At 49.6% G+C, this 19,113-nt stretch overlaps 11 protein-coding genes across 11 annotated transcripts; 8 read left to right on the top strand and 3 right to left on the bottom strand.

Moving 5' to 3' along the window:
• Positions 1-477: 477 nt before the first annotated feature.
• PEX2_086230 (uncharacterized protein) lies at positions 478-1,503 on the top strand (the record flags this gene model as incomplete). Its single annotated transcript, XM_016745893.1, has 1 exon — positions 478-1,503. One exon carries the CDS (start codon positions 478-480, stop codon positions 1,501-1,503), a length of 1,026 nt encoding a protein of 341 aa, XP_016602340.1.
• A 261-nt stretch (positions 1,504-1,764) lies between these two features.
• PEX2_086220 (HNH endonuclease) lies at positions 1,765-2,645 on the bottom strand (the record flags this gene model as incomplete). The annotated part of the gene is made up of 2 exons (XM_016745892.1): positions 1,765-2,343; positions 2,454-2,645. The coding sequence occupies 2 exons, from the start codon at positions 2,643-2,645 to the stop codon at positions 1,765-1,767; spliced, it is 771 nt and encodes a 256-aa protein (XP_016602339.1).
• A 162-nt stretch (positions 2,646-2,807) lies between these two features.
• Positions 2,808-3,011, top strand: PEX2_086210 (uncharacterized protein; the record flags this gene model as incomplete). Its single annotated transcript, XM_016745891.1, has 1 exon — positions 2,808-3,011. One exon carries the CDS (start codon positions 2,808-2,810, stop codon positions 3,009-3,011), a length of 204 nt encoding a protein of 67 aa, XP_016602338.1.
• A 108-nt stretch (positions 3,012-3,119) lies between these two features.
• Positions 3,120-3,575, top strand: PEX2_086200 (uncharacterized protein; the record flags this gene model as incomplete). Its single annotated transcript, XM_016745890.1, has 1 exon — positions 3,120-3,575. One exon carries the CDS (start codon positions 3,120-3,122, stop codon positions 3,573-3,575), a length of 456 nt encoding a protein of 151 aa, XP_016602337.1.
• A 387-nt stretch (positions 3,576-3,962) lies between these two features.
• PEX2_086190 (EI24 domain-containing protein) lies at positions 3,963-4,863 on the top strand (the record flags this gene model as incomplete). The annotated part of the gene is made up of 3 exons (XM_016745889.1): positions 3,963-4,013; positions 4,062-4,639; positions 4,689-4,863. The coding sequence occupies 3 exons, from the start codon at positions 3,963-3,965 to the stop codon at positions 4,861-4,863; spliced, it is 804 nt and encodes a 267-aa protein (XP_016602336.1).
• Positions 4,864-6,009: 1,146 nt separating this feature from the next.
• Positions 6,010-7,723, top strand: PEX2_086180 (uncharacterized protein; the record flags this gene model as incomplete). The annotated part of the gene is made up of 2 exons (XM_016745888.1): positions 6,010-7,275; positions 7,337-7,723. 2 exons carry the CDS (start codon positions 6,010-6,012, stop codon positions 7,721-7,723), a joined length of 1,653 nt encoding a protein of 550 aa, XP_016602335.1.
• Positions 7,724-8,357: 634 nt separating this feature from the next.
• PEX2_086170 (translation initiation factor 2) lies at positions 8,358-11,694 on the bottom strand (the record flags this gene model as incomplete). The annotated part of the gene is made up of 3 exons (XM_016745887.1): positions 8,358-8,509; positions 8,572-11,617; positions 11,668-11,694. The coding sequence occupies 3 exons, from the start codon at positions 11,692-11,694 to the stop codon at positions 8,358-8,360; spliced, it is 3,225 nt and encodes a 1,074-aa protein (XP_016602334.1).
• A 259-nt stretch (positions 11,695-11,953) lies between these two features.
• On the top strand, positions 11,954-13,189 carry PEX2_086160 (uncharacterized protein; the record flags this gene model as incomplete). The annotated part of the gene is made up of 5 exons (XM_016745886.1): positions 11,954-12,059; positions 12,196-12,207; positions 12,262-12,398; positions 12,458-13,086; positions 13,159-13,189. 5 exons carry the CDS (start codon positions 11,954-11,956, stop codon positions 13,187-13,189), a joined length of 915 nt encoding a protein of 304 aa, XP_016602333.1.
• A 922-nt stretch (positions 13,190-14,111) lies between these two features.
• On the top strand, positions 14,112-15,166 carry PEX2_086150 (putative inositol phospholipid biosynthesis protein Scs3; the record flags this gene model as incomplete). Its single annotated transcript, XM_016745885.1, has 2 exons — positions 14,112-14,999; positions 15,065-15,166. 2 exons carry the CDS (start codon positions 14,112-14,114, stop codon positions 15,164-15,166), a joined length of 990 nt encoding a protein of 329 aa, XP_016602332.1.
• A 435-nt stretch (positions 15,167-15,601) lies between these two features.
• PEX2_086140 (uncharacterized protein) lies at positions 15,602-16,890 on the bottom strand (the record flags this gene model as incomplete). The annotated part of the gene is made up of 3 exons (XM_016745884.1): positions 15,602-15,648; positions 15,711-15,974; positions 16,134-16,890. 3 exons carry the CDS (start codon positions 16,888-16,890, stop codon positions 15,602-15,604), a joined length of 1,068 nt encoding a protein of 355 aa, XP_016602331.1.
• Positions 16,891-17,310: 420 nt separating this feature from the next.
• PEX2_086130 (putative erythromycin esterase) lies at positions 17,311-18,648 on the top strand (the record flags this gene model as incomplete). Its single annotated transcript, XM_016745883.1, has 1 exon — positions 17,311-18,648. The coding sequence occupies one exon, from the start codon at positions 17,311-17,313 to the stop codon at positions 18,646-18,648; it is 1,338 nt and encodes a 445-aa protein (XP_016602330.1).
• Positions 18,649-19,113: the final 465 nt, after the last annotated feature.

The raw sequence follows: 19,113 nt of genomic DNA, 5'->3' as shown, positions 1-19,113 counted from the left end.
CCAACTACAACTCCAGAGCCAACTACAACTCCAGAGCCAGCTACCACCTCCCATGCGTCCACTACGACTCGGCGATTCATATCCTCATCCACAACCCCGGGAATGCTGCGTTCATCACCCATAACTAGTTCATTACCTATTAATACTCCAGGATCAACATCCTCCCTCGATTCCTTGGTGATACCGAGTCCATCCCAATCTTCATCGGCTACGCTTCTAGGTGGAGTAACCAGCATCAAAGTTACCACGGCCACACCACCAATCTCAACCTCTACTATACAGCCTGCAACGGTTCCTACACTGCCCACAATTAGCAGCTCAGTGGTTGGAGTTATTGCACCTTCAGGGGGGGCAAGCAACAGCAGTTCTTCCACGTCCAGACCGGTAATCCCAACCTCCAATCCCATCCAGCCAGCGAAGGCTACGCAGGCACAATCTACATCACTACAGCTTCCCACGTCAGAATCCAAGACATTGATGACCGTCACCGAGCCTGTGATCGTATATGTGACCAAAGGAGCACCAAGTCTCTTCTCGACAAGCGTCATTCACCACGCACCCAGCGTCAACAACTCATCGGTGTCGTCAGCAAATCCAACGGTAGAACCGTCTGATGAGCTGACAACTACATCTTTGAATTTCGTGACTATCCATTCCACTGCAACGTCGGTCGTTCGTGTGACTGTTTACCCAACATCATCATCATCACCTGCTTCTTCGTCTTCGATCCTGCCGTCCTCAACCGGGAGCACCGTGAGTGTGGATGGATCGCCTATAGAGACCAGTCATGCCAGTGCAACGTTAGTTGTTCCTATGACCACTAACTCGGCAACACCATCGCTTCCTTCGTCTTTGTTGTTGCCGTCCCCAGATGAGATTCCTCCTGGGGTGACAGCTCATGTCACTTCCACGAGTGTTTACCCGAGTACATCGTTACCTTCTTCTGTGTCTTCGTTGTTGCCGCCCTCAAGTCAGAGCGCCTCTATAGTGACAGCCCGTGTCACTTCCACAAGTGTTATTCCACTAACCGTTTACTCGACAACATTGCCATCTGCTCCATCGTCATTAAGTGAGACTGCTCCACTTGAGACTGCCCCTGTCGTGACAGCCCACGTCACTTCCACAAGTGTTGTTCCAGTGACCGTTTACTCGGCTACATCGTTACCTTATACCGTGCCTTCGTTGTTACCGTCCTTTAGTGAGACCACTTCACGTGAGACTGCTCCTGTTGCGACAACCCATGTCACTTCCACAAAAAGTGTTCACCTGACGTTGGATGGATCGACTTCTACAGGGGCAGCAGAAACTATACATGTAGCAGATACCACATATGCCATGGATGCCAACATTCCCACCACAACCTCTCAACCAGGCCAAGGCATACTTACTGTTAATCCAGTTACGCCGTCTGGCTTTATCACGATCACTGAGACTCAGACCGAGACAAAAACGGTTACAGATCGCATTACTGAGACTGTTACTGCCACTGTTACTCGGAATTAACTGTGTATTGGGAGGAAATTGACTGTTTCATCTTTTTAATCGGAGGCTTTCTTTCATGTGGTTCTTTCATTCGGACTATTCTTTCTGTTTTTCTTTCTATGTTGAACTGTTCCTTACTTATAACTACAAGTTAATATAAAATGCTACACTCAGGCTGAGCCATGAATAACATGTTTGAGCCTCTCTGGTCCCTTCGCAATGTACATAGACACCTTAGCTTTTAATAGTATAACCACAAATAAACCTCAACTACTCCGTACTCTACCTTGCCTTCCACCTCACCCTCCCAACCCACATGGCCCAATCCCGCACATCCTCCCTCTCACAAATCCTCTCAACAGTAAACCACTCCCTAGCGAGCTCCTCATTACTCGCCATACGGTGCACAAAACTATGACAAGCGCGACAAAGCCACGCCACACTATTCAACATCCACTCATCATGCCACCCCTTCTTAACAACCTTCGCATGCACCCCACGCGGAATCAGATGGTGATACGAGAGCGGGATCCAGTCGCGCTCGCAGATCTCGCACGCGTCCGCGCGCGTACTCGCCCACGCCGGCGGGCCAGTCGTCACGCTCGATGTGTACTCTGCCAGCACAGGTGCGAGGAAATCCAATAGGTCTGCTGCATCGGGGATTATACCGTAGACTAGTAGCGAGTCGGTTACGCTAACTGGGATTGGGGAGAATAAGGTTTCGAGTGTGGCGCGTGGGAGGGGAGTGTCGGTGTCTGGGGGGATGTAGAGGGTTGATAGGGTTGGGTCATGCTGGATAGCTGCGTAGCTTAGGGTTTGGAGGGATGCTGGGAAGGTAGCGAAGGTTTCTGAGGCTAGGAACTGGGGATGTTAGCTTTGGGCCTTGTTAGTTGTTGGCTGTGGTGTGTATGTTTTGCTGGGCCTGAGGGCTGGTTGCTTTGCGCTGGGTTGGACTAGCTGGGTGCATGTACATCAACAAATTCGGCGAGCTCTTCCGGGTCTGCTCTCTCGGTTGAGACTGTTGTCGCTGTTGTTACGTCTTTGCGCTCGGTGCGCTTGCCCTTTGGCTTCCGTCGCGTTGGCTTCGGTTTTTTCTCCGAGCGGGCCACGATGGCATTAGACAGACATTCGCGGAATACAGCATAGTTCTCATTGGAAGTCATTGAGACTTGATTAGGGGAGAGAATTCCTGACCCTATAGCTTGGCCCGGAGAGGATGTTAGTCAAGTCTGTGTTGCCCCACGGAATATTGACATCATCCTTCCACATTCTTCAAGGACGGTCAAAACTTTGTTGCTTTTTGACATCGGGAATTATGAAACATCATGACAGCCAAGACAGTTGTTGCTTTTGACCTATATGGCACTTTACTCTCAACTGAATCAATCGTCAAACAACTAGAGAAAAATTACGACAATGCCAAGGCGCAGTCGATCTCCGCGCTCTGGAGGCGGTATCAATTGGAGTACACATGGAGATTAAATAGCATGGGCAAGCAACACTTCCGAGCTTGGGGCTCAAATTATTGACGATCAAAAGGCCGATATGAAGATTTTTCAGCTATCACACGTAACTCCCTGTTACACGCGCTGGCCGACAACAACGAGCAGCTGAGCAACGACAACATCGAACACTTGATGCAAGCTTACGACAGTCTCTCTACGTTTTCTGACGTGGATCCAGCTTTGACCCATATAGCTACCGATTCAACCATCCAAGCCGTAATATTCTCGAACGGGACGAGAGCAATGGTGTACAACTCGGTTTTACGATCCAAGGACCTTTCGCCGCACGCGAGCGTCTTCCAAGATATCGTCACCGTAGACGAAGTCCAGCAATATAAGCCATCAAAGGCAAGCTACGAGCACCTTGCGAAGCAGACAGGCCAAGACCCATCGCAGATGAACAAACTTTGGCTAATTAGCGGCAACCCTTTCGACATTGTCGGGGCGCGCGCTACAGGCATGCAAGCTATATGGGTTGATCGCGTTGGTGCAGGATGGAAGGATGCCGTGGCTCCAGATCTACAGCCAACGGTCATTGTACACAGTCTGGAGCATATTGTGAATGAAATTCGTCACTATCGGGTTTAAGCCAAGGAACGTTGAACTTCGAATAAAGGTTCCAAACACCCAAAGAGGCTTGAAAAGGAGGAATGTACAGCTGAATATATTTCCAAACGCTCCACACTTGAGTAGAAGAGTTTGGGGTAAGCCAGCAGATTTGGTCTTTCCTCCCATTTCCCCTCCAGAACAGTGATTGTAACAAAAGTTCAGAGTGAATAGGGAGGAATTCAGTTTATGTGAAGAAGAAAAGGAAAAGGGCGCTCGGCGAAAAATTTCTCGATGAAATAGTACCGGCTTAGTCATTCCGACTGATATCCACGAATCACGTGAGATCTTATCGATAAGCTGCTGCCTGCTTTCGAATTCGTCCATCGCCGTTGGCAGGGATTCTTTGAACCTGTGAACCTGAAAGTCATGTCGCAACTCCTGGATCCCAGTCGAGCTGCTTGGCTGTATCCCCTTCGGGTATGTTGCTTTGGGGGGTTTGCAAAGCTTCATTACTAACCTAAGCAGGGAATCTACTATTTTGCGTCGAATCGGTTCCTATGGCCTCTCTTCAAGGCCCGCCTTCTCCCCATCGTCCTCCTCTCATCATTTATATACTTCATCCTCTTCTTCTTCACCTACCTACCCCAGGTTGCCTTCCTTGCCATCTTCCAGGGGAACTCAGCATGGGTGAGTGGGGCATTCCTGGTGCTTGGTGAAGGAGCTGCGATTGTTGCCGCACTCTTCGAGGCATTCTTTGTCGACGAGACTCTAGTGGATATATTCGATGCAGTGTTGGTGAATGAGGGTCAGGAGGAGCTTGTCACCACCTCGCGGGTCATTTATCCCGAGCCCGGCAACCCGGCCAAGCGTCTGGGCACCCCGACCACCAGTGCCGTGTATTCTCCATTTTCGTTGCGGCAGATCGCTGAGTTTATCATTCTGCTTCCGCTTATCTTCATTCCGGTGGCCGGAACTCCTATGTTCCTAGTTTTAACTGGCTATCGTGCCGGTCCCTTGCATCACTGGCGTTACTTTCACCTGTTGGATATGTCCAAGCAGCAGAGAAAGGAAAGTATTAGTCGGCGCCAGCTGCAGTACACTACGTGAGTCATGTTCATTTCCTCTGTCGATATGAGATCTCACACACTCTAGGTTTGGGACGGTGGCTCTGATCCTCCAACTGATTCCTCCTTTCTCTATGCTATTTTTGATGACCACGGCTGCTGGATCTGCACTTTGGGTGACGGACATCGAACGCAAGCGGCGAGCTATCAACCAGCAGTCCAGTCGAATTGGTGAGCAATACCGTGACGATATTATGCCATGACCTGTGAACGATATATTTCTTTCGGGTGACCGAGATTACTGCAACAGGCATATAATTTTCCATTTCTGATTCCTAATTCGCCCCTTTTCTGTGTCACTACTTAGGGAGGGACTGATCACAGTCCAATGATCCTCGATAACTCCCATTGTAATTCCCTGTGCCTTGTCAATTTCGTAAAAAATATAAATAGAAAAAGGTCTGGAGCTCAGGTGTTGGATTACGAGCGGCACGTGATTGCACCACCATCCGAGACATGTTTTCTTTATTGCGAATATATTCACAATATGATCCTCAGAATTATCCATTGAAAACAAATCATCGGAAATATCTTTTTGATAGTTGTTTTAGCAGAGTTCAAGTGCCCCAGATTTCCAGACCCTGGACCCCTGGAGGTTTGACCCGCTTAGCAATTCGGAAGTGTGACCCCGGACCCCGAAGCTGAGATCCGGATCTCTTCCCCAGAGCTTCAGCTTTTAAAGTTCCTGGTTTATTTCCGACTTTCGGCACTCGGATTTTGGCATTCTTCCGGTTCATAATTAAACCTGGAGTCTGGATGTACAGATAGTCTTGGGCCGGTTAAACATGACCTGACAGCTCGAGGTGTGGTCACCTCGGCAATTTGCTCACCGATGGACTTGAAAACTAGGCTGCGCAAGGCCTGTGATGCCTGTAGTATCCGGAAAGTGAAGGTATGGTTCTTTTATCATAATATGCGGGGGGGGGAAATACTGATTTACATGCAAGTGTGATACTGGTGGACCGCCTTGTCGGTCGTGCGCTAGCTTGGATATTCCATGCACCTATGAAAGACCAAGCAGACGCCGCGGGCCTCCTAACCGCCATGCAGAGGCGTTTAAGAAACAAAGGCGGGAACCTGAAGATACAGCGTCGCCGAGCCCTGCAGACTATCTGTCGCCGGCGACGACGACGACTCCCCTAGCAACGCCATTCACAAACCCTCAACCTGCATCGTCCCCTCTTTCGGTGGAATCGATATGTTCTTTGCACACAATTCAGATGTTGCTGGATGACTTTTTTACTTACATCCATCCTTTGGTCCCAATTCCACACGAGCCTTCTTTTCGAGCAGCCTTTGAACGCCGGGAAGATGTCACCAACCACACATTTTTGGCACTTCTGGCATCAATGATTGGACTGCTAGTGGCTTCCTTCCCTCGGCGACCTAAACTCCGACTCAACACGGAAGCCGAGCGCACCGCTTTCCCCAATTCTATAGCTCTAGTAAAGCGGTGCCTTGACGTTGCCATTCAAGCCCGCGGGATCGGATACCTTGATCGCAATGCCACAGTCTACGATGCAGCGATCAGCTATTTTGTCGGTATATGTGCCGGATATATTTACAACATGCGTCGATGCCGTGTGTACCTGTCGGAATGCCGAGTCATGCTCCAAGTGTATGATTTGTGCCGATCTCCGACCACCACCAACCGTCCATCCTCGACATCAGGACCCCTCAGCCCAATGCCATCGGCCTCAGTAATGGTGCATGATCAACCAGCACATAATTTCACGGAAAGCCAAGGTGTCGACCTCATCACTCAAGAGCTCGGCCGGCGTCTGTTCTATGTCACCTTTGTCGGATATCAGACATTACTCCAGATGGGCTCTTCAGATATTAAGGTTCATGTTCCTCCAGAGACACCAACGGACCGTTATCCACCACTCCCGCTGGAGATCGACGATGAATTTTTATTCTCAACACATGTTGAGTCGCAGCCATCCGACCGAGTTTCACAGTTAGTCGGATTCAACGCAAATGTCCGCGTCTACAGCTCATACACCACCCTGCTAGCGTGGGAAATTGCGTTCGGCAGCGGTCAAGTCTTCGATTGGGAGCACCAGCGCCACTGCATTTGGGACTGTCTCAAGCAAGCAAAATCTGCACTTATCAATGTTCCTGCTGAGTTGTCTCTCCAACATCCGAAACACATCTCTCATATATCCCCGGCGGGTTTGTCAGGTCTTGGCGGAGATGATACAATCTTCAGCTACTCGAATCATCATATCCACCAAGAACGACGTGCTATACAGTATGAGATCCAGAAAGCCAATATCTACGCTAGTCAGCTATGCACCAGGTCCTATCTGGTCGAGAAGTACTGGAGCCTTTTCGAGACCTTTTCAAAGTATGGAAAGTCACCTAAATTTACGACCCCGGGCAGTACCACGCCACATATCAAAATCGAAGGAAGACCCAATTCGACACCGAGTGCGAATGCGACTCCCACTGGTACAGCCACGTCGGAAACCAACACCCAGGCTCAACCTCATGCGCAAACAGACTATATCTGCCGCATGATGGCCGAAGAGCGCAAACTGGTCATCAAAGATCTCTTCGTGCTATTACGAACAGTGAACGAAGTGAACATGGAGCCAAACGGCGCAAGCATTGTATGTTCCCCTTGATCACTATCTATCATGTATGAAACTGACAAAAGGAGCATTTTCGCAGACCAATAAAATCCGCCAAGTAGCATCCACCCTCCTTAGTCTCTCCCACCGACCGAATCAATCTAACACCGAAATCCCAAACCTCGCAACCCTTGCCGCACCATCACTATCACCAACAGCCGCGCCGCCAGGCCTCCACATCCTCACCGCCGCAGAGGCGGAGTCCTACCTACACGCATTCATCGAGACGCTTGTCCGACTGGAATGTCATTCTCCCATGGGTGATGCAGGCAGTCCCGTCGACGGTGTTAGTCCGCAAATGAACGGCCGCGCTATGAGCTATTTGAGTGATTATGAGCGCGATCAAGAAGAATTGAGCCAGTGGGCGAGTTTGAAGGAGTATCAGCGGAAGTTCGCGGAAGCTGGTGGTGTTTTATATCAGTTGTAGTATTTTCAGCATCTCCTTTTGATGTTGTTCTTTCCCCTTCGACATTCGTGTGCATTACTTCGGGATGGGAAGGCCAGAGGCTCTGGCGCATTGGATCAAATGGATATTATATCTTTCGGCATTGAAATACGAATATATCAAAGAGCCAATATATGATATACTTTGAATACAGCGTGTCTCATCATCTCAATCCAGTTGGATGTGTTTAGAATTCGACTTCAACAGTCCTCCACGAGTTCAGCAAAGCAGCGGCTATAGTCCCAGCATGTCGAAGTCCTGCGTTATCAACAGGGTCGCATAAGCAGTCGACTATTCTTGTTTAGTAAAAAAGCCATGAATGACAAGACAATGTGGCCATTTAGCCATGATATTTGAACATTTACACATGCACTGCAAAAGCAGCACCCTCCCTAATTACATTGATTGTATGCTTTTTTCTTCCGTTCCCTAGTAGATAGGGATGCAACAACGCCTAGACCTTGAATGCAAGTCAACCATGTCGAGAGAAATAGGAAAATATAATACAAATTTTGGATGAAGCTCATGAGGGGAATGGAGAGTGTGAGATGATCCAAACAAATAATACAAGCAGTCATGACGACCGCACAGATCCTCAGATCACAGAGCGAATATCTCACAGATAGCGCTTCTCGGAGATCTCTTCGTAGCACTGGACATGGTCACCAGGTGCGAAATCTGTCCAGTTTTCGAAAGCGATACCACATTCTGTGTCTTTGCGCATCTCGGTGACGTCTTTCTTGACGTTTTTGAGGGAAACCATTGTGCCTATTGTAGAAAGTTTGTTTAATCCCAAGTTAATTGTGTTGGGCTGCTTGTGATATGCTTACCATCGTAGACTATCTCCTCCCCACGAAGCACTCTGACCTTGCGAGTTTTGTTGATGATACCGTTGCGCACACGACTTCCAGCAATGGCTGTCTTTTCACGTCCCTTGACAGTGATCTCGAAAACCTGCTGGACCTCGGCTTCTCCGGTCACACGCATAGTGACCGTCGGAGGCAGTTTTTCGCTGAGAATGGCCTTGACGTCATCAATCAGTTTGTAAATGATGTTGTGGTCCAGAATTTCGACACCATCAGTCTCTGCAATACGCATGATATTAGGGTCAATGGCCTGATTGAATGAGATGATCTTGCCCTTGGCACTGCCAGCATGTTCGATATCAAATTCACTGATAGGGCCAACACCCGAACGGATGATATTGGCAAAGACTTCGTTGGTACCGACTGCTGCAACGGAGTTCAAGACCGCCTCCACCGAACCGTCTACATCGCCCTTGAGGACGAAATTGACCGACTTCGGGCCAGTTGGTTCCACTTCCTCTGTTGTTTCTTCCTCTTCTTTCTCGCGCCTGCGCTTCTCGAGAAGGTCACGACGAGCCTCATTGATGGCAACCATATCAATACCCATCTTCTGGGTATCGGACTTCTCCAAGCGGTAATCCACAACGTCCTTGGCTTTCTGCTCGGTTGGTGCCTGTAGGAGCTCGGTGCCAGCACCTGGTTGCTCCCTCCAACCATCGATCTCAACGGGCATTCCAGGCGTGGCTTCACTGATGGTCACACCGGCTTCATTCCGGAGAGTGCGAACACGAGCCCACGCGGTACCGGCAACAATGATATCGCCTGGTCGCAAGGTTCCACGTCGAATCAGAACGGATGCTACGCGGCCATAACTCTTTGTAGAGGCCTCGATTACCCAGCCTTCGACGTTACAGGTGGTGGCTGCGCGGTGGTCGAGCATTTCCGAGAGCGCGACGATGGCTTCTTCCAGTTCAACCATTCCTTGTCCAGTTTTGCCGCTGACACCGATGGCCTGAACGTCACCTCCGTAATCCTCCACATGGATACCATGAACAGAAAGGTCACCCTTAACTCGATCAGGGTTGCTGCCCTCCTTGTCAATTTTGCTAATGGCGACAATGACGGGAACCTTGGCTTGGGTAGCGTGCTTGATTGCCTCGATAGTTTGTGGCTTAACACTGTCGTCCGCGGCGACCACAAGCACCACAATATCGGTTACATCGGCACCTCGGCGACGCATTTCCAAGAATGCAGAATGGCCGGGGGTATCAAGGAAGGTAATAGCTTTTCCGGAAGGCATCATTACGGAGAATGCACCAATATGCTGAGTGATACCACCATGTTCAGATGCTGCCACAGATGAATTGCGCAGCCAATCCAAGATGGTGGTTTTGCCGTGATCAACGTGACCCATAATAGTGACCACAGGTGGCCGAGATGGTAGATCAGATGTGTCCTCTAGTTCAGCGGCAGCGTATAGATCTTCCTTGCCGCTGTCGAAAATGGCCTCGTAGTTGAATTCGGCTGCCACCAATCCAGCAGTTTCTGCATCAAGAATATCCCTATATGTGACTTCCTCGAAGCCCATCTCCGCCATTCGCTGCACAAATTGCGCCGGCCGCACACCAATGACATCGGCCAAGCTACTAACACTGATGAATTCGGGCAGGTAGAGAGGAGCCGGTGCTGCCAGCGCGGCGGCCTTCTTTGCAGCCCTTTGGGCGTCCTTTTCTTTCTGCTGGCGTCTCCGCTCTATGCGGAGGCGCTCGCGATCTTCCGAATCAAAGTCGGCCCCATCAGACTCGCTCCCACGTCCCCTGCGTCCATCACGGCGCTTCATAGGCTTCGGCTGCGGCTGTTCTTGGGCCTCTAGGTTTTCTAGTTGCTCCAGTGCAGACATATCCCAAGACCACTGGTTCTTCTTGAAATCTTCTGCTTCCTCCTTTGTCCGGGGTCGGTCAGATTTCTCTGAATCGCGCTGTCTAGTTTCTTTTGTACTTGGCTGAGCGTCTTGTTCCAAATCAGACAAAACTGAATCCCCCAATCGCTGGAACTTTCTAGTATACTCAGAAGGGGAACGGGATTGTCTGGACTGTGAAGGTCCGGGAGAATCGCTATATTCTCTAGTAATTCGGAGCTTTGGCTGGGCGTCACCGGGTCGAGAGGTTTTGCAGAATGGACACACTTGTTTTGTGGCAAAAACATGTTTCATGCACTGAGGGCAGTTCCAGTCGTTATGGGCCATTGGATGGTCCCTAGTCGCCCTGTTCTGGAATGGGCCCTGAAATCTGCTGTGGGTCTTTTGAGGGGCGAATGGATTTTCTTCTTCAAATGCCGGTTTCTTTCCTCGGATGGACGGGTTCCTCTCCTGATTCCGTGAGTTGCCTTTGGGCCACCTCATGTAGCTACCTGCATTCTCTTTTTCAAACGAGGTTCTCTCTTGAGTGAACGGGTTCCTCTCCTGATTCCGCGCGGTTTCTTTCGGCCAACTCGTGTAGCTGCCTGAATTATCTTCTTTGAACGGATTCTTCTCTTGAGTGGACGGGTTCCTCCCTTGATTCCGTGAGGTGTCTCTTGACCACCTCAGGTTACCACCTGGCTTCTCTTCTTCAAATGGATTCTTCTCCTGGATGGACATGTTTCTCTCCTGATTCCGTGACGTTTCTCTTGATCCGACAGAGACATCTTGATTATCCCGAGGTCCCACGCGCCGCACGTACGGTTTCCTCTGTTGGTTTGATTCCGCTGAGTTCCATTGCTGATTCGACTGTCTCCGTTGCGATGGTGCAGGTGCTGGTGGCGGCGGTTGACTATTGGCGACAAGGGTTTGGCGCATCGCTTGTTCTGCGAGACTCAGGCCCGCCGATGGCGTAGTTTGTTTAGGGCCCCATCGGCTGCCGAACTTGGGCTTCGCCGGTGCTTTATTTGAAGCAGTCCCATCACTATTTCCATTCGATGGATCCGACGAGTTCCAACGCGTCGCGGACAACCGTAAGGTCCGTCGAATTGTGAGAGCTGTTAAAGTGGGTGTTCGGTAGGCTGAATTCGACCACTCAGCCCGACGCGATAGCTGTACTGTTAGTTAGATACTGTCGCAAGATTTCACAACTGCAAACTTACCCTGCAGACTGGCCGACGATGCATCATTCATTAGTCTATCCACATCTGGATCCGTCAACTTTTTTCCCTTTCCAGAAGTTCGTAGCTTATGTCACCGCTTTGGTCAGCTGTGGAGATCAAAATGCTTATGTAAAATGTCCGCCGGTAAAGTCACGTGTCTCGGCATCCTGATCCAATCAGATGGCAGATGGCGCAATAGCGATAAGCGGGCTTGATATAAAGTCTGGAGTCTCCGGATTGTGTCCCTGTCTGTACCTTTGGTCGTTACAATTGAATTATTTGAGACATGGAGACCGAGGTAATCGACAGTCTGGATAAGGGCGGCGGTGCCCTCCGCACCGTCAAGGATCTGGCCGCGGGCGCAGCGGGTGGAATGGCCCAGGTTCTCCTCGGTATGTGCACCCTACTTTGTTTGAATTCCGGGGGAAAGCCATGGACATCATGAGATGAGAATCTTGCCATGAGTGTTGTTTTCTTGGTCAAAATATCAAAAATGCAAAATTAAAGCAATTGCTAACAAGAAACTAGGTCAACCCTTCGGTATGTGATCTGCCTAAAGCACATCTCAGGAGGCATTGGTTAACAACTCGGCAGACATTGTCAAGGTGCGCCTGCAAACTACCACTCAGTACAAGAGTGCGCTAGAGTGCGCAACCCAGATCTTCAAGAAGGAAGGTCCCACAGCTTTCTATAAGGGCACACTGACCCCGCTTATCGGTATCGGTGCTTGCGTGAGTTACCCCCGCGGCCAAGGTCCAATATTGGCAACTCCTCTAACCAACCAATTCAGGTGTCTGTCCAATTTGGCGCCTATCATGAAGCTCGTCGCCGTTTGGAAGAGCTGAACAAGAAGAAATATGCCGACTCGACCCTTTCTTACACCCAGTACTACATGGCTGGTTCATTCGCCGGTCTCACCAACTCCGTGCTGTCAGGCCCAATTGAGCATGTCCGTATTCGCCTGCAGGCACAGCCGCACGGCGCTGGCCGTCTGTACTCAGGTCCTATCGACTGTGTGAGCAAGCTGGCCGCACAGGGCGGTGCCCTTCGCGGTATTTACCGCGGCCAAGCGGTTACTCTCCTCCGTGAGGCCCAGGCTTACGGTGCCTGGTTCATGGCCTTCGAGTTCCTGATGAATCAGGATGCCAAGCGTAACAATGTTAAACGTGAGGATCTCTCCAAGGCAAAGATTGCCATCTACGGTGGTCTAGCTGGTGAGGTCCTCTGGCTCTCCAGCTACCCGTTCGACGTTATCAAGAGTAAGATGCAGACCGATGGATTCGGCGCGCAGCAAAAGTTCAGCAACATGCGCGACTGCTTCAAGAAGACCTATGCCATTGAGGGTCTCGGTGGTTTCTGGAAGGGTATTGGCCCTACTCTGCTGAGAGCTATGCCTGTTTCTGCCGGAACATTCCTGACGTATGTTTGCCCTTTACTCTGCTCCTTTATGATGCTTGTGTTTCTAGGATTTGAGCTAACCCCTTTCCTCAGTGTTGAGTTGGCCATGCAGGCACTCGGTTAAAGATCTACCAAGGATAAATTTTTATGATGAAAGTTGACGCATTTGGTTTTTGTTCGGTTTCACTTGAATTCTTTGATATCCAGGGCTTGTTAAATACCCCACAGTTGGATGGAGGCCCACTACAAAAGTGAACGGCATTTCAAAGCTTATAGAAATCTATATCCATGTCTGACATTTCGCAATTGTGAGATTCGATATACGTATACAGTGTTTCCAGTATACAGAGTTAAGATTCTTACATTGCCAACGGGGAGGCCCCCCTCAGCCCCTAACCCCCAAACTCCTGCCAGCAGTAGGAAAATAACTCAACTTCAAACCAGCAAAGTCCTACTTCGAGGCAAAATACTCTCACGAAACATATAAAATATCTACCTATGCGTAGAACAACTCCAAAACAGGACATCTAGCCCAGACGAAGTCCTTTTGTATATTCAGCTTAGCGAGATACATGTAATATCTAAGTTGATTCGAGCAGGATTGTTTGCTTGGCGATGGACATGGCGCTTTTTTGAACTTCATGTCAATCTGTTGTATAGCGATTCGGTGGTAACCACAAAACCAGATATATATCAGCTCGTGGTGCATCTTGAATATGACGAAAATAAGTAAGCAGCCAGAGCACACATAATCACAGGTTTGGTGTTCTTCTCATGGAGATTGATTGTATACATATCCGGTGATTCAGATTGAAGAGAAGAGGTTGATATTGGTTTGACGCCTGAGGCATTCATGCAGCAGCCTCGGCAGGCAAACCCTGATGTCATCTGTCCAGGTCATCGTCAACTTATCCTGCTTCGACCTTCCCAATTGCAACAACTATGCTCTGTGGTCATATTTGAATGTGCCATTGAATCATCACCGTGTATTTCATAATATACCACTACATTTCCATTTGCTCGAATCCCACTCTATGCTTACAACCATGGCCACAACTACCGCGCGACCCGTCACCCTCCTCTCGACTGTTCTCCTCATATACCCTGCAACATTATTACTCGGGTCTTTGTACTCAACCATATCCCCAACAGCGCGCCATTCCAGAGATTTGTCCGGCTCTTCCCCACATCCTGCAAGCCCTATGGCCCCATCCCTGGCTGCAGACCTGCACCTATCCGAAAGCCCTGTCAACTACTTCGCTCGAAAGAATAATATCTTCAATATCTACTTCGTAAAAGTCGGATGGCTATGGACCACAGCTGCCTTTGTTTCGCTCCTCATATTCCAACCCCTCTACTCTTCATCTCGCCGGGAATCCTCCTCACAGCAAGAAGCACGTTTCCGACGCACCCTCCAAGCCATTCTACGCTACGCACTCGCGACAACAATATGGTACCTTGCAACACAATGGTTCTTCGGGCCGGCAATCATTGATCGCGGTTTCGTGGCCACAGGCGGCAAATGTGAACAGGCTCTCGAGGAAGTCGGGAAGATGGCCGCTGGGCAGAGTAGCCCAACCGACCTGGAAACATTATTCACAGCAGCCACGTGCAAAACCGCTGGTGGTGCATGGAGAGGTGGACATGATATCAGTGGACATGTGCTGATGCTGGTTCTGGCCACAGGGCTCCTCGCATTTGAGGCGGTCGGGGCTAGCGCACGCGCACCCGCATGTTTGTCACGTTCTGGTCCCGCTGGGGACGCGGGACGTGAGCGCAAGGCCAGTGATGCTGATAGTACTCCGGTGGTCGATTCAACCGAGACTGGCGGGTTCGCGAGAACGTGGTCACTCCGTCTTGTTTGGGGTGTTGTTGGCCTGGACTGGTGGATGCTCTTCATGACCGCGATCTGGTTTCACACTTGGTTAGAAAAGGTGCGTGCATTCTTGGGCAAAATCATATCACGGTCTACATTTCTGTTGGCTAACAATTCCTTTAGTGGTCTGGTCTGTTCATTGCTTTGAGTGCTGTGTATGCCATCTATATTCTTCCGAGACGGATAGCACCATTGAGAGACGTGGTTGGACTTCCGGGAGTATAGAGATCTGTTTTGTCTGCGAGATCTGCTTCTCAGCAGCTGTGAATATATCGAATGATAATGATAGATTGCATTGTTTTTAAGCATGGAGAAGTGCTCGAGTGGTCTTCATCCTGGCGTTGAAATTCCTGGTTATACATGGAAAAGTGGTTGGTACCTTTCATGCTTTGGCTGCCTTTAGGCGTCGGGTCTTTGCATGGATACTATTGTACATTGTAGTGTGATAATCCCGGAATGTCTACTCCTTACCATTGTTATTTTAGCTATAAGACCGAGGAGGAATTGTCCTAACTGTTAGTAGAAAAGCATATTGCAAGACTCTCTGAGAGACTTTTTCTTTTTTGTGTTTTATAGACATTCTTTCCTGGGCCTGCGGGCCCTGATTGATGCCAATGACTGCTTGTCTTGCTCCTTCATCGCATGTAACTTTGTTCATTGCTAAGGTGTTGGTGTTGGTTCCTGTCCCAGGAATCCAGCTTGAAATGCTGGGATTGACGAACGTGTCAAAATACCTAACTCATCATATGTAGGGGCTCGTTTGACTTACCCCCTGGAATTAACGCCGACGCATACATCACCCGCGTGATAGGCCGCAAGTCCTCTGGTGTCAGATCATCGGATATGGATAGCTGCATGTATGGATCCCAAGCAGCAATGATGGCATCGGAGTAGTATTTCAAATCAACTGTGCGTTCTTTTTCCGCGTCTACCTCTGACTGGCATTGGATGCCCATGCAGGTCCCAAACTCGCGGAAGGCCAACCGAAATCGGATATTGCGCTCCAAATATTGATTGATCTCGAACAGATTGTCTGGAAACATCCCAAGTCAGCTTGGTTCTTATTGTCTTACGTTGCTTCGCGGGTATAGTCACAAGAGTGACTGACATATCTGCTCGAAGCATTTCCCCGCCAGGTCAGCAGCCCAGCGTTCTCGCCCAGAAAACCAATGTGCCGTCCATAAAGTCATACCCAGATCCAGAGGATCACTTGAAACAAAGTGCTCTCCTTTTCGCTCCATCGTGCGTCTATAGTCGTCAATCTCTTCGGCCAAGAACGCACCGTCGCCTGCTTCCATGGCTGTATCTTGCAGCAGTCGAAAAACAACAAAGCCATCAATCGGATCAAGATTCCCCTCTGACTTAACCATTGGCTCTGTTAGATCCATGTTCATTTTCCATATCATTCTCGGCCGAGCTGCCGCGCGATCAACAAAGAACTTTGGGTGTATCGCTTTTGCCAGCTCTATGGCTTGCCTGTTGTACTTTAAATCTCCCGATGCTTTGGCCATCCGGTTCAATGCAAACATCCAAACCGTTAGATAATGGTGATACTGCCCATCGCCATCTGGACCACGAGCATCTGTCTTGCCGATCCTCAATCCACCGCTTAGCGGGTTCGCGTCTGTTGCTCCTAGCAGTCTTGAGTGACCGTCTCGATTTCTACCTAGAATATCATGGACAGTCTCAATCAGACGAGTAGCCAGTATCAGATAACGGTCATCGCCAATGGTGTCATTGCCAGTTCGCTTATACTCGTTGTGCATTGTGAGAAAGTTGACAACCCCAAAGGCATCTGTCCATAGGTATCGCCCCCGATGGCCGCCTGATCTTGGTGGTGGAGTCCAGGTTTTTGGGTCTTCGATGCTGCTAAAACTCCCGTAAAGGGATTCCATGGCTTGTCCAAAGCGGTCTAGGCGCGGTGACGGACTGCTGATTGGGAGAGCCATTCTCGAGGTATGTATCTTCGAAACAGGATGGGCATATGCGTAGTTGCTGGGATGAATGATTCCTTGCCTAGCAGTGTTCTGTTTGAAAAATAGTAACCTGGACCACTGCATTTGTTATAGATTTTATTCTCGGGTGTCATTTATCCCACTATCATCGGAATTGAAGTATTGTGTTTTGCCTTCGACGATGAAGTCATGATGACTGTTTAGCTACTGAAATGTGAATAATTCGCTGGGAAAAGTCCCGCGAAATAAAGAGGATATGTTGTATTGATGAAAGAAGAATAGAAATGCCGTGGCTAATCTCCGGCGTTTCAGTGCTCGACATGTTCATCTATGTGAGATATTCTGCGCGAAGATATCCCAATCACAGCTTAACCGTCCATGCGCTTGGCGTCTATATTCCGAACTACGAAAACGATGCCTCAACTACAGGAGCTTTTTAATTCAGCAGTGCAGCCCCTGCCTGTAATCGAAGACAAGACTTTCGCATCACACTTTGATACCTTCGCAGGTAACCGAGTGATTCTTCTAGGCGATGGCAGTCATGGAACATCCGAGTTCTATTCGGCACGCGCCGAGATAACTAAGCGACTCATCGAGCGACACGGCTATACCATGGTCGCGGTCGAAGCTGACTGGCCGGATGCAGAGGCCATCGACCGATATGTGCGCTTGCGTCCAGGCCCGAAGGCGCAAATTGGAGGAAGTGCGAAAGGATATGAACCATTCAAGCGATTTCCTACCTGGATGTGGAGAAATTCCGAGATGCAACGGCTAGTTGAATGGATGCGTGATCGAAATCAGGGCCTCCCACCCGAGCAAAGAGCCGGATTCTACGGGCTGGACCTGTACAGCATGGGTGCCTCTATCGGTGCTGTGATCGACTATTTGGACCGAGTAGACCCACAGGCAAGCAAGCAAGCGCGCCAGCGGTATGGGTGTCTAGAGCCTTGGGTCGATGATCCCACTTCATATGGTCTAGCATCCCTTCGAGGCATGGAAGACTGTGAAGCCCCAGTTATGAAGATGCTTGGAGACCTTTTGGAGCGACGTCTTGAATACATCGGCTCGCGGGATGGTGATGAATATCACAGCGGCGAACAGAATGCCCACCTGGTTCGCGACGCGGAGAAGTACTACAAAGCAATGTACTACAGCTCAGCAAGTTCATGGAATCTGCGCGACATGCACATGTTTGAAACCTTGGAACGTCTGTTAAAGCACAATGAGGGAGAGAAAGCCATTGTGTGGGCACACAATTCCCACGTCGGGGATGCGCGTTATACAAGCATGGGCTTTCGTCGAAAGGAGCTCAACATTGGGCAACTATGTCGTGAGCGACTGGGACGCGAGAATGTGACCATTCTTGGATGCGGAACTCACACTGGCACCGTTGCAGCGGCCCATGAGTGGGATGATGATATGGAGGTCATGTCCGTCCGTCCATCCCGGGATGACAGTTGGGAGATTGTAGCCCATGATACTGGGGTACCACGCTTCGTGCTCGACCTGCGTCAGGACCGCATAGATCCCTCTCTGCGCTCAGCTATCGCCGCTGAGCAACGCCTACAGCGTTTCATTGGAGTCATCTACCGCCCTGACACAGAGCGCGCCTCGCACTACTCGCAAGCCTTCCTTCACAAACAGTTTGATGGTTATATTTGGTTTGATAAGACCCGGGCTGTTGAACCTTTGGAAATCATCCAGCCCGACACGCCCCTTGGAAAGGGCGAAACTTATCCATTTGGACTCTAGTGATATACTTCTTTTGTTGGCCACAAATGCAAAAGATTTTTCACGTATCGTCTTCTCTTAATGCTGTGTTTCTTTAGTGTGCCTGATTACCGCAGGACTCAAGGCTCTTTCTAACAAATTCAACCAGAGCGAACTATATGATAGCGAAGGGAATGATTATGCGGGCTAACAACTCGGCAATGAATATTTTGGGGTCGATTTTCCGCTTTACCGGGGTTACCTCCTTAAATCTCTGTATGCTTGTGAAATGGCCTACTGTCTTCAACTTATCTACTCTGTTGCGTTCCATTCACTTTGTTGTATTGCATTTCCTATCTTGATGTCTCTTCACTATAGTGCTCGACAAGAAACCGGAAATTATGTTGTCCAAACTCATCCGATCCACCTTGCTAGTGCCTCTTCCTCAAGAACAGGAATATGGCACCAGCCCAAATTGTGCCGGCCTCGTAATATCTCCCCCCCCCC

This window comes from Penicillium expansum (assembly GCF_000769745.1).
Source record: "Penicillium expansum strain MD-8 chromosome Unknown contig287, whole genome shotgun sequence".
NCBI lineage: Eukaryota > Fungi > Ascomycota > Eurotiomycetes > Eurotiales > Aspergillaceae > Penicillium > Penicillium expansum.
This window is presented reverse-complemented; position numbering and strand designations above follow the sequence as displayed.